Here is a 13,379-nt window from a genome sequence, read left to right on the forward strand (position 1 = left end):
GAATGTTATGAGCAACTGGAAGATATACTTATTCACTGCAGAATGAATGACATAACAATCCTTGTACAAGGCATTGTAGAATTTGATGTTATGTTCAAGAATATATTAAATTGTAGTATATAAAGTGAATACCAAATTTTATTATATATGTGGCACAAGGGTTCTGATGAGTTCAGGTGAAAATGCCCCACCAGCCAAACCTGCATTTTAACACCAATTCTAAGGGCCATAACATAAATCTTCTGCCTCAAACTCTCAAAAGTTTAAGAAAAACAAATCATACAGTAGGAATGTGTAGGTGCTGTGTGTGTTTGTGTGTTTTCTTTCCATCTGAACCACTGCTAACATGCAAAACAATTTACTGGAGAAGTTCTCGACAATGTTAAAAGCTTTGGAATTGACTTTGAAATGTATAATAAGCACCTGTTAAACTTCAGCCCACGCAATGTTTCTGTTTTTTTTCAAGATTTGTTCACCAACTGAATACCTGTGGGTGATAGTTGATGTTATTTTTTTTTTTACAGTTTTCTTGTAATTGGGCCAGCTTGTCAACTATACATACCAGGTGCATGCAATATCTAAGAAAAAAAAAAATCACCTGTCTCCAGATTTTACTGTGCAACAGTGGTTTTAAGTAACTTGAAAATATCCACTTCATATTGCTAATTTCCTTTTTGACCATCTAGTTCATAGTTGGATAGTTGGTCAGATTCATGCGTTCAGTACTGTCCTTTCAAAAGAACCTCAGACATAACAAAATCTGTCTGCTATCTCCCCTTCATAGTTACATGTTTTATAATTTTTCCAAAATTTCTTAAATTTCGTGGTATCATTACTAGACTATTTTGTCACAGCTCAGGATGTTTTGTCATAAGGTTTTTTGAACAGATTGATTTATTTTTTAGCTACAGTAAGTAAACCTATAAGAAAATGCTTATTTACCTGAACATTCTGGGTTTGTTCAATTTTACAAAAGTGAAGGTTAACAATGCTTGTTCAGTGTTTGTTAAGCTCATTTAGAACAATGTGGGCCACATTCTGCTGCCCTTACGGGTGTTCATAGTATGCTACTCCACAAGCGCTTTCAGTGGTTTCAGTGAGAGAACCCATGGAGTAACATACTACTGAAGTTATACTTAAATCTTATAATGTGTAAGAAAAATATATTTCTGCAATGTAACAGTGGTATCACTGCATAATGTACTTCAACAATTCATTTGCTCTGAATGATGTAAATTTTTCATATGAAAAACTGAGAATCCCTAACCAGGTAGGATTTCTATTCTGAGAGTTAGAATAGAAGTTATTGTCTGTATTCACCTGTGATATGTGTTGTACAGTATTAAAAAGTAAATATATGCAGCAGTAAGCCTTTAACCATTGTTGTATTTCTGTTAGCAGGAAAGCTGCTTTTAGATTATCTTGCAGGCTGTAATATGTCACCATAATGAAGTGACTGCAATAGCTTTTAATGGTGTTAAAACACAGTACATCTAAAGGTGCATCTTGGTTATGGTTTAATACATTGAATTCTCTTAAAAATCAAAATAATGACCTTTAGCAGCGTAAATTAACTTAAATATATATGCTAACTACATTATTAAAATTTAACATGTAATTTGTTTAGAATTTGGACGTAGTTATTTGTTAACTGAAATTCGTTCATTTTCTTTGCAGTGGTTGGGCCCACTAAATATATGCAAGCAAAGCTGCTGCACCCTATCCTGCATTATTTTAACTGTTAGTAAAATACCCTGCAGGCTTGACAGATTGTCAAGGCAGTTATTCTCGAGAAGTTTTGTAGTGGTTGTATCTGTCAGCCCATTGAGTATGGAATATTTTAACTGGCAGTCTTCCAAGACTGAACATTAATCTTACCATCTCCTATTACAGTCCCTAATCAAGATATTCCAGGGGTGATTGCACTAACATTGTTTGAAGACTACATCTACTGGACAGATGGGAAAACCAAGTCACTGAGCCGTGCCCACAAAACCTCTGGAGCAGACAGAGTATCACTGATTAACTCATGGCATGTCATAACAGATATCCAGGTGTATCATTCTTATAGACAACCTGATGGTAATTATTCTATCCATGCTTTTCAGACAGCACATCTGCATATTTCAGAAGCATCTAATTTCTGAATTCACTGAAGTTTTATTTATTTATTTATTTAGAATCTGGAATTTTTATGCAATGATTATAAGTATTAGTACAGTGGTTTTGGTAGCTTTCTTAAGTAACTAAATATCAAGTTGAAATTATTAAAAAACAGGTTATTGATATTGACTAGATCAACTGAATTGTTAAAATATTATGTTACAAAGATGATTAAGTCAGTCCAGAAAAGGAGAAATAAAGTATTAGCAAAGCTTTCAATATTATTATTCCAAAACCAGGAGAGTTAATATTTTAAAGAAATACTGGTGTCTAACAAGTCCTAGAGATATTTAAACAATAGTTGGACCAAAAAACCTACAGAAAGAGGACAGTATTATAACTCTCTCTGATCTACTACTGTCCGTATATTACAGTTCTAGTTAAATAAAATTTGGCAGCTGGTCTAGATTAGCAAATTAGCAGCACCATTGTAAAAGATTAGTGCTTTCTCTCTCATTGTTTCTGCATTCAAATCTACATTTTTATTAGTGAATTAATTTGCCTCATACAAAATGCTTGCACTCCTTAATAAGACAATTTGCAAGATCGATGGCTAAAAAAGTGAATTTTTGTTTGTTTTTGTTTTCAAGGAATGCTTTTTTTATAAACTACGACATTGTAAAAATAATGTAATTTGTATCTAGTGCATTTTACTTCCCCTTTTACCATTAAAGAGATTTAAAGTATGCTGAGGTAACAGGTTTATATTGCTAGAAGCTTCTCTAAAGGGAAAAAAAATGTTTCTTTTGTTGGTTTTTTTTTGTTTGTTTTGTTTTGAGTTTTTCCCCTGCAAATCAGCATGTTGGTTGGTAGGTTTTAATATTTTTTTTTCTTTTTCATTCACAGTGTTTAAACATTTGTGTATGATAAATAATGGTGGCTGCAGTCATTTGTGTCTCTTAGCTCCTGGTAAAACATACACTTGCGCCTGCCCCACTAATTTTTACCTTGCTGCAGATAACAAGACCTGCTTGTCAAACTGCACAGCCAGTCAGGTAAGCTGGTTGCCATTTTACTATATTTTTGCAGCTTTATTTACAACCAAATATTAAGACCAATGAAAGTGGTGCACACCTGAAAGAGTTCACCAAACCACAGCTCAACTTTGAAGTAACATCAGCTATTCCTTGTGGAGATCATTTAGCTTGAGGCATATAAAGAGAAGAATTATTTGTGTTTAAATATAAAATTTAAAAATCATATACCTGAGGTGCTATGAAAATATATTTGTATATAAAGTTTGGAGCTTGTGTGACTCATTGTTTAACAAGAAGGAGGTAAACTAGCCTAATATCATGAGGGCAACATTTCAGAAAGAAAATATTTTTGTTTCCTCTGCAAAAACGTTGTTGTATATATTTCTTTTTTTAAAAAAGGCACAGTTAATTCCATTGCCTTCAGAAGAGTTATTGTGCCAAATTTAAAGACTCAATTCAGCCATTAAAGTGTTAAGTCAGGGGATTTTAATCCTGTTTTAAGTGAAAAATTCAACACAACCTTAATTGTGGAGTCACTAATAATAAGTCTGTAATAATATCTGAGATGTCATATGTAGAGATTATATCTATATGATAAATAACGGAACCATATGACAGCATATTTATATCTTGCACTTTTCACCACCTCACCTGCAGTACTCTCCAGAGGAACTTCTAACTTTTCAAACCTCTGAGCAGCTTTCAAACAGCTCCCATTTGTTTACATAACAATCTGCAAAAATAAGCGTTTCAGAATATTTTCCTATGTGACCCTAAGAGCATCCCAATGCCAGAGGGCAAGCAACTCACTGGCATCAAGTAATGAGTTTAGCTGGCCTGACCAATTCATTGTACCCCACCTTACTACGGATATAATCTGTATCTAGAAGGGGTTATGTAATATGTCATTGGAAAACTAATAATTCACTGATCATTAAGAGTCTTCTGTCATGTATGTATGTGATGTGTATTAAGAGTTATGAATATATGTTGCAATTATGACTAAAAAGTAGGATTTGGTTAACAGGTCTGTGGTAGACAAAGGAATGTCTTTCCTTCTCTGGCCAGCTCGGTCTTCAGCTAGGGACAATGAAGGTCAATTTACATATAAATAAAACAAACTATCAAGCTAATAAGCAGAGGATGAGACAGCTTAGCATCTACACCCCAACAGGGAAGAGAAATTTTATCTGAACTATATACAAAGGGAGCCTGAACCTCAAGTGATAAACAGTTGAACCAGCTGATGGTTTACACTATTACTGTATTATAAACCAGTGGTTCTCAAACTAGGACTGTAGCTTGTTCAGGGAAAGCCCTTGGCAGGCCAGGCCAGTTTGTTTACCTACTGCGTCCACAGGTTCAGCCCATTGCGGTTCCCACTGGCCACGGTTCGCCGCTCCAGGCCAATGCGATGCCTCCTCTCGGGCAAGGAATTATTTAAGCAGATTTTCAGTACTGGAGACTGGCTCAGCAACTGGCAAGTCACCAGCTAAGTGGGTTCCTTACTGGAAACTCATGATCTCGGTGACACCTGCTGTTTATAAAAGCCTTGGTTCTGCTCTTCTGTTGTTCTGATGTCTAAAGAATAAGGATAAGAAATGGAACCAAGCGTAGGTCTCAGTGTCATTGCAGAGGACAAAGTAAAACATTGCAGTAAGCAGATCAGAGACCTTGGTTGTGTTTTTTTCAATCCAAAGGTACTTCCAATCTTTCCAGTGACAACAATTTCTAAGATCTACCACCCTTTCTTTGGAGTTGAGACAGGTTCCTCAGTGCAGACACACTTTCACTTTCTGTATGTGCTTCATTCTGTACTAGAGGGATCAAGTTGAGGAGGCCTTCCTCAGCTCTGGGAAATATAACTGCATTTCCTCATTGAATTTCACTTCTCGGGGCTTTTGGGTCAACCTCTGTGCCATATGGGTGGGCTTGCAGGCCTGGAACAGTTCTCCAGACAAAGGAGTTGTGGTTTCTTAGGGGGTCACATTCACCCTTATGCTGCATTAAGAACTTCATCTCCAGAGTCTCTCAGGCTTCCTGAATACTTTTACATAGAATCCTTTCATTATTCTCCATCCTTTATGGATAAAATGACCATATCAGCAGGAACGTTTCTCAGCTTCTTGGGTATCAGGAGATCATAAAAGTCCAGCTGAGAAGCCTGTTCCTTTAATTCACTTTCTGTTGCAGAGCCTCTCTCCTCATTCTTCAGTCATGGTGAACCCGCTTCCCCACCTATGGAATCTGGAGGCAGTCTAGTGTGGCTGCTCGGGACTCAAGGACTAAGCTCTTCCTTTCAACTAAGGCCACCAGATTTTCTTCCTCCAGCAATGGAACAAGTTGGCATTTCAATTTATCCAGACAATTTTGTTTTATAGCATTATTTTTATTCATTTTTATGCAGTAGCATCATATAATATTTCTTACTAGTCTCCTGTCAGTGTAGTGGTTTCAGCCACCCAGATCAAGCACTGCAGTGCCTCCCCTCCACGATTCCTCCGCCCCTTCTCAAAAATGGCAGAGTTGTCCCACAAATATCAGGCCAAATCTAAGTTTTGTTTCATATGTGAAGTAACATGTACGGGGTCTACTGAGGGTGAATTATGTCCTATCAGTTCACAGCCAGCTGACTCTCATGCTGCCAGGGTATGGAGCTCAGAATTGGACCAGCATGCCCAGTTCCCACCCTTAAATACTGGAATGGGTCCTCATCTCTGAGGAAAGAAGACAAACTGCTACACAGTTCCCTTCCACACATACTGATTTGAGATTTTTATGATGCTCTTGGGTAAGTCTTGCAAATCCCAGAGACTCTGGGTCCCAAAAAAGCAAGCACCATCTTTTTAAGGCAGCTGTTAGTATGGTTAATGAACAAGTAGGGTGAAAATCAGAGGTTAAATGCCTTCTCTGCCTTCCCCCTTTTGGAGGAGGTGTTTTCTGGAATTTTCTCCTACGCAGAAGTTCTCATAGTGCTCTGTATCAAGCTCATGGCCTGTCCCACACCTTCCACATGTCTGGGCATGCAGAGAAGCCTATCACTGCTGTGAAGCTCTTACTCAGAATGCAAATTAATTGGAATTGTGCCTGTCTGGCTTGCAGCCCAAATATCTACCTCTACAATGGTATGGATCTGTGCCATCTGATCATCAACTGTAAACCCTTGCTCTGCCAAGGAAAGCGGCTCAAAATCTGAAAGTAGAAAGGATTTTATCTCTCTTTATCCCTCCCCTGCTCCACAGGCAGGCTTCACATAAAGCAAAAGGAGCACTTCAGGATTTCTGAGACCGGAAATGAAACACCTGAGGATTCCACTCCCTGTGAAGCTACACCATCATGGGATTACAGAGAGATAAGTGAAAAATCTCTTCCTGTGCTCAGAATGATGCCTGAATTATTGAGGAAACCAGAGAGTGGTACTAGGTTGCTCCTGCAGTACGTACATGAGTGCTAGCTAGCCTGGGGGAGTGGGCGGACAACCTTTCAGGATCCTACAGACATCTAGCAAGCTGAGATAGTAGTGTTGTCCCAACTCTCACTGTCAAAGCCAACATAGCAATCTGTTAGTCATTATCAACACCAAGTGTGTCGAAGAAGGGACTGTGACACTGGGGGACAAAATCTGGAGCAAAGGCTTACAAGGAAAGCTACATAAACTTTCCTCCAAATCAACAAAATTATCAGCATGACCAAGACAAAATCAGTGTGTGTGTATGTTTGCTCACAATTCCAATACAAGACACTTTCTTCTGCTCTGTGTCTGCAGCCATATCATGCTGAATGCATCTAAACTTGTCTGTTCTGGAAAGCTAAGCAGGGTTGGAATCCCAGTTAGTATATGACTGGAAGACCACCTGGAAATGTTGGATGCCCCTCCACTCCCAGAATTTTAAGAAAGGTATGGTAGTCACAGGACTTGCTCATGCTGCAAGTTAAGCACCTATTCCCATGCACAGACAACATGCCAATTAGTACCCTGCTCAGAGAAACACATTCATTTATAACTGGGCAGCTACTGAAAAGAATTCAGGCTCACCAGTTGATCAAACATCAATAACTTTTTGAACCCAATACAGAGAATGGTTGCTGCCAGAATCAAAACAGACACAGCTCTGGTCATATTTTGCCACTATGGAAATGATTTGCAAAGATCCAGAACTTATTATATCATTCATTTCCTAGCAGTTATCACCTATAGCTAATTATCTCCAATTGCTAGGATTGCTGGTGCCAGGCATTGCCTTCATTCCCTGAGTGGGCTTCTCAAAATGCAGTGCAGAAATTCCTTCTGAGGTCATGGAACCATACGCTTGAGGCAGTGCAAAATTAGGTGTCATTCCCAGATCATATCCAAATGCTCCTTTGTGGACAGCTAAGTACTAGCAAAATGCTGATAGCCAACCCAGAACCAAATCTCAGCAGAAAGTACATAAAACTACAAAGAAGGTAATTATGGTGCTCATGGGGAAAGTCTCCTCCTACCTCCCATTATAGGTTTATTTATGCATGAGGGATGATTGTTTTATCTCCATTCCAAATTCAGGGACGTACCAGAGGTCAAAACTTCTAGTCAGCAGTGGAAACAATATACTGGGCCGAGAAGAATCTTTTGCCTTTAAAGAGAGTTCACAAAAAAATACAGAAAAGAGGAAAAGGAAAGTCCTTTCCTGGCCCAGAGGCCACTTTGGACTTGACAGATAACCAAGTGATCCACATTGCACTTGCAGTAAACAACATGGCTCTTGAATCAGGAACTCCTTTATCTTGAACATCCGTGGTTTACAGCACAGGCATTGGAAGAGAAGTGTAATTCAACAGGGATTTTCCATTAGCCTAGGATACATGTTCGTAACCAGACAGAACTCACCCAGAAAATCTCATTCATTGATTTGGTCAAGTAATGTTTCCAGTGCAAGCAGAAACAGAAGTCTTTCTGGAGCAAGGATCTTTCTGCCTCTTTGTACAGTGCCCAGCACAATGAGGCCCTGACTGCCAAATATAATAATCAGAAAGTGATATCAGCTACATTCGAGTTTCTCCAGAATGGCTGATTGGAATCTTCCCACTAAGCATGATATAAATGTAGGTAACAGCCCAAGTGACATAGATACACTGGATTCTCCATCTGATTATAACTACAGGTCAAGATTAATCAGAATAATAGATTAGATAAAACTGTTGCTGAACTTTCTAGTAGCCTTATGTCAGAAAGACAGATTTCAGAATTAGTTTATCTATGTGAGAACTAAGCTGTTACTGGTGTGAGAAAGAGGTTATTCTCATCGCTCCAGAAATCTTTCTGTTCAAGATAAGGTTACTGTTTCCACAATTTCCGCAAAAAAACAAGATTATTTTCTCTGGTGTCACTAACAATCTCCAAACTTTCAGGAAGTTTCATTACCAATAAGTCTATACCAGCTATTAGAACTGAAACAGTGAATTGAGCTCAGTGAAAGTATGCTTGGCAGCATTCTCAGCACCTAAGAGGGTCAATCTACCATTTCACACCTAATGATCATAAAGTTTGTAACATGCCTAATAAGAGTTTTTCCACCTATCAAGAAACTGATTCTTCCTTTGGATCTCATCTTGATTCTTTCAGTGCTCATGGGCCCTCCCTTCAAACGTATGATTATCTATTTTCTTTTGCACTTATCTCTGAAAACTTCCAAATTGGTAGTGATAACCTCAGCAAGCAGAGTAGGAGAGATTCAAGCAGTCATGGCTGATCCTGTCTATACAGGTTTTTTTCTGGACAACATATCCTTAAGCGCACACCCAAAGGTCTGACCAAAGGTGATTAGAAAATTCCATCTGAATCAACACATTAACTCACCTGTATTCTTCCCTAAGCCTCATGCTTCTATGACAGAGGCAGTTCTTCAAGGACTTTCAACTCTGTTCTGAAGTGGATGATGGTGATATACCCAAGTAACCTCTTTCTCCAGTGTTTGTGTCCAAGTTCAGGTACAGTGAATTGCAATAGTCCAAGCTAGGAAAATTTCAAGTATAGATTACAATGGCTGGGTCCTCATATAAGAGGGAACAGGTAAAGCTATATTGCCAGGCAAAGAGAAAAAGGGCATTTTTTGCTAATAGATGATCTGTGTGTCAAGTATGAGATGTAATGGGATGGGGAGACTTTGATCCCAAAGTTTTTTAATGGTCTAAATGTAATTTTCCTAGGCCACTGATGACCAACAGTTAAAATTGTTTGGTGGTTTAAGCGAAATGAGTGGATGACTCTAGATATGTGGATTTTATCTTTTATGAGGACATAGCCATTATCATCTCTATCTTACACATTTCCCAGTGGAATTATTGCAATTAACTCTACCTGAGCTTGGGCATAAACACTGGATAAAGATTGGAGCTGGTGATATGGCTTGCAGCTGCACACCTTATGATAGAGGCAACGTGGTTATACTAGATCATCCACTTTAGAATAGAACTTGAAAGCCCTTTTCTACAAGGCCACTTAAGAGTTTGGGACCTGGCTACTTCACAGGACCCACCTTATCTTCAGCGATTCTCACTATCTTCCACAATAATAATTCAGCGTTTATACCTCAGTTCTAACTACAGATCATAAAGCATAAATGACAGCAATAGCCTAGTTGTGGAAGTCCGTGGCAGAAAAACTTAGACTGAGCTCAGATATAATGGTATTCAGCTTAAGGTAAAAAACACACCTTTTAAAAAAAAACTTCCTGAAGGATCAATGCTCTTAGAACAAAACAAACAAACAGAAAACGTATACTCAGTCACATTCCTCTCCCCTGGTGGAATTTACAAAGTAAAACGTGTTCTGTTTCTGGGCTTTTGTGCTCCTTACTTTTGTGCAGCACTTAAATAACCAGGGATAAGCACCATGTAGAAAAACTAAAACAGATTATCAGTATTCTTAAACTACCCAGACTCTTCCACTTGATGTTATTGGCAAAAATAATTTGTGGTTTCAGCTTAACTCCTAGAAACATTCTTCTCTCCGCGATAGTGAAGGAACAGCAGAGCTTCTAATTGAGATTAAGGGCAATATTGGCCTTTTGAAGGAGTTTACTTAACAGATTTTTGCCTTTTGAGGAATCATGAGAATTAGGTTGTTGTTCCATTGATTTGATTCAATTTACATAAAAGTGATTGTATAAAAACAAAACTGTATATTGGTTGAATTAAGCAACTTCAACATATCTGCTGTTACTCAGATTCATTCTGAAAGAATGTTGTTAAATATATCCTTCAAGAGACTCAAGAACAGTCCTTTAAGGAATGTAAATTTCTATTTTGAATTAAAATTGAAAGGATCAAATCCTGAGCTATTGTAAAATGGGATAGCTTTACTATCATTGGAGCTACGCTGATTAACACCATATGAAGAGCTAGGCCAACACTCCTCAAAAAAGTATCTTGTACAAAATCAACTGTAGATGCACGTTAGGGAAACAGGTATAAGTTTTGAGCTATGAGTCTAATTTCTCATAAATTATTTTGTTTGTATGAAAAATATTCATATTTAAGGCTTTCGGGGGGGGCTCCATTTCTTACTACAGTTCCGTTGCAAAACTGATAAATGTATTCCATTCTGGTGGAAATGTGATACTGTAGATGACTGTGGGGATGGATCGGATGAACCTGAAGAATGTCGTAAGTACATTCTGAATTTAAATCCAACTTCTTTTTCCATGATGTTCTTGTATAAGTTACTGTAGTGACATTTGTTCAACTTTTCTCTAAGTGACTCTTGCTACAATTCTGAAAACATTTCACACAGAGTTTCCTGTTTTAACAAACAATGCACAAGAATATTTTGGGAGTAGAATTTACAAATCAGGTACAAATGATTCTGTGAGATGCACTATTTCTAACCATCTTACGTAACTTTGGCTCCGTGTGCTGGTAGTGGTGCAGAATCAGCAGATTTCTCCTTGATAGTCTCTCAGACTGCCTATAGTAGTCTTCGTAATATTCCCCCTGTCAAGTTTTAGATAGTTTAAAGTCAATCGTGATGATGTTCTCAGCATCCCAGAGGAAAGCTGTCATGGTTTTGCCATGACAGCGGAATGCAAGTTGTCTTAGGTATTGGAAAACCCCTGTTTCTTTGGAATTGGTTTACTTCATTTTAATGCATAGAGGATGATGCTTCCTTTCATTCTCAATCGCTAACCACTTATGTGATTTACTGTATCTCCAAAAATCAAAAAGATCATGAGTGCATTGTACCTCTGGTTGCCAACTCTCTAGTATTGCCCTGAAGTCTCCAGGAATTAAAGAAAAATGTTTAATTAAAGATTATGTCAAGTGATGAAACCTGCAGGAATATGTACAACCAAAATTGGCAACCCTAATTGTACCTTCAAATTTGTACTCACAACAAAATTTCACTCCGCTGCATTTCTCTTTAATTCTAATTCACAGTCATTTCATTTTAATCTTGTGCACTAAAATTTGTAATCCACATTTTAGCAAAGAAATATGCTGAAGCAAAGTAACAATAAGCAATTCTCATATGCTTCTAAATTTTTTGTTATGATGCGTTTTTCATTGTCACAAGTTCAATAACAGAAAAATACTTGATCGTTTTACTTTTTATGACAAGTTACTTTACTTCATTTATCTACCTAGAACTCTGCTCCTTGCTGACTTGTCTGTTTATGACATGGACATTGTAACATGTCAAGCTTTACAATTTATTGAATTTCCATTGCAGAAAAATGGTCAAGATATTCTGCAATGTGTGAACCAAACTACAGGAGTTTCAGTACCCTTAATTTAAGTGCAAAGGTTTAAAAATATTGTATTAAACCCTATTCTATTTACCCTCAGGGAAGCCAGTTAAATAGTCTGGAACTGTTTCCCCATCTGTGAAATGGGAATCACTAAGTATTGTTATATCTTGGGTTTAGGAGGTTTTAATCGCTTATGCCAAAGCCCACTGAAGTCAATGGGAGTCTTTCCCTTGTACTCAAGGGGCTTCAGATAAAGGCCTGGATGTTTGTAAAGTGTTTTGAAATTCTTTGTTGAAAGGTGCTATAAAAGGGATAAGTATTCATCACTTGTTCCAGCTACCCATGTGCATCTCCTTGGTCATCAGGCTTCTTCCCTTTGTTCTCCTGCTACTCCTCTTTGCAATGCATTTTTAGAGGCTCGGCCATAACTCTATGTGCCACATATGATCGAGACCAAGAGTGAGGGGTTAGGCTCCAGAAACTTCTTATCCCTTAGCACCTCTGTTTATAGCTTGAAGTATTTTGGGTCATCCACAGATTTATTAAAAACAGAGAAAAATGGAAGTAAAGCTAAATAAATTGTTTGCATAACAGACCTCATCTCAATACTTCACAAAACTCAGTGAGGTAGGCTTCCCTTAACTGTGGGGACATCTACATTTCAAGCTGGAAATGTAATTTGCAGCTCAAGGATGACATACCTATGCTAACTCTGAATGAGCTAGCACACTAAAAATAGAAATGTAGTCACAGTGGTACAAGTGGCAGGAAGGGCTATCCACCCAAGTACATACCTAGCATCTTGAATGGGCACATGCTTAAGTGGTTATCCCTTATGCTGCTGTTGCTACACTTCTATTTTTAGCGTGCTCGATCAGAGCTAACACGTTTATGTCTTCTTAAATTGGAAATTACAAGTTGACATTGAGAGGAAAGATGATCGTGGTACCTCAGTAACTCAGGTTACTCAGTGAACAGTTTCTCAAGGACATTGCTGTGAGGTTCCTTTCCTCTTTTGTGCACTTAATATGAAATCTTCCTGCCTGTCACTCCCAATACTCTGGTCTCTCTGGCAGCAAACACAGCTATTATATGTAAAATATGTGAGATGGTCTTAAATTTTCTGAGGACTAATATTTAAATAATAATAATTTCAAAATTTCAGAATAAAATAAATGTTCCTGATCTAAACTATCATTTGAGTGTCCACTTTACACATAAACAGGAGAAGACAATTCCTATTTTCCTAGGATGTCATGGTGCTTTGTGTTGAATAGGATTCCCCAGAACATTCTTGGGAGGCACATGTCTGACAGCAAAGTAGGTCTCAGTTGTAGACAATCTGAGCATCTGCTGGAGTATTATCACAGCTCAGAGTTCTGGATCTTGGTCATTGGTAGCTGCTAGATTCCAAAAGATTTAGAGACAGGTGATAGAAATGATAGCCCTGAAAGAATCTGTGTAAGAACAGCTGTCAGAACAGCTACCTTTATCAGAGAACAAGCAGTCTTGA

At 38.0% G+C, this 13,379-nt stretch overlaps 1 protein-coding gene across 1 annotated transcript in view; it reads left to right on the forward strand.

Moving 5' to 3' along the window:
- The window catches only part of LRP1B (LDL receptor related protein 1B), a 1,355,016-nt gene that overhangs the window by 1,171,108 nt on the left and 170,529 nt on the right, over positions 1 to 13,379 (forward strand). Inside the window, 3 exon segments of the mRNA XM_075069829.1 lie at positions 1,894 to 2,082; positions 3,010 to 3,158; positions 10,691 to 10,784. Of these exon segments, the coding sequence (XP_074925930.1) occupies positions 1,894 to 2,082; positions 3,010 to 3,158; positions 10,691 to 10,784 (432 nt within the window).

This window comes from Chelonoidis abingdonii, chromosome 10 (genome assembly GCF_003597395.2).
Source record: "Chelonoidis abingdonii isolate Lonesome George chromosome 10, CheloAbing_2.0, whole genome shotgun sequence".
NCBI classification, from domain to species: domain Eukaryota; kingdom Metazoa; phylum Chordata; order Testudines; family Testudinidae; genus Chelonoidis; species Chelonoidis abingdonii.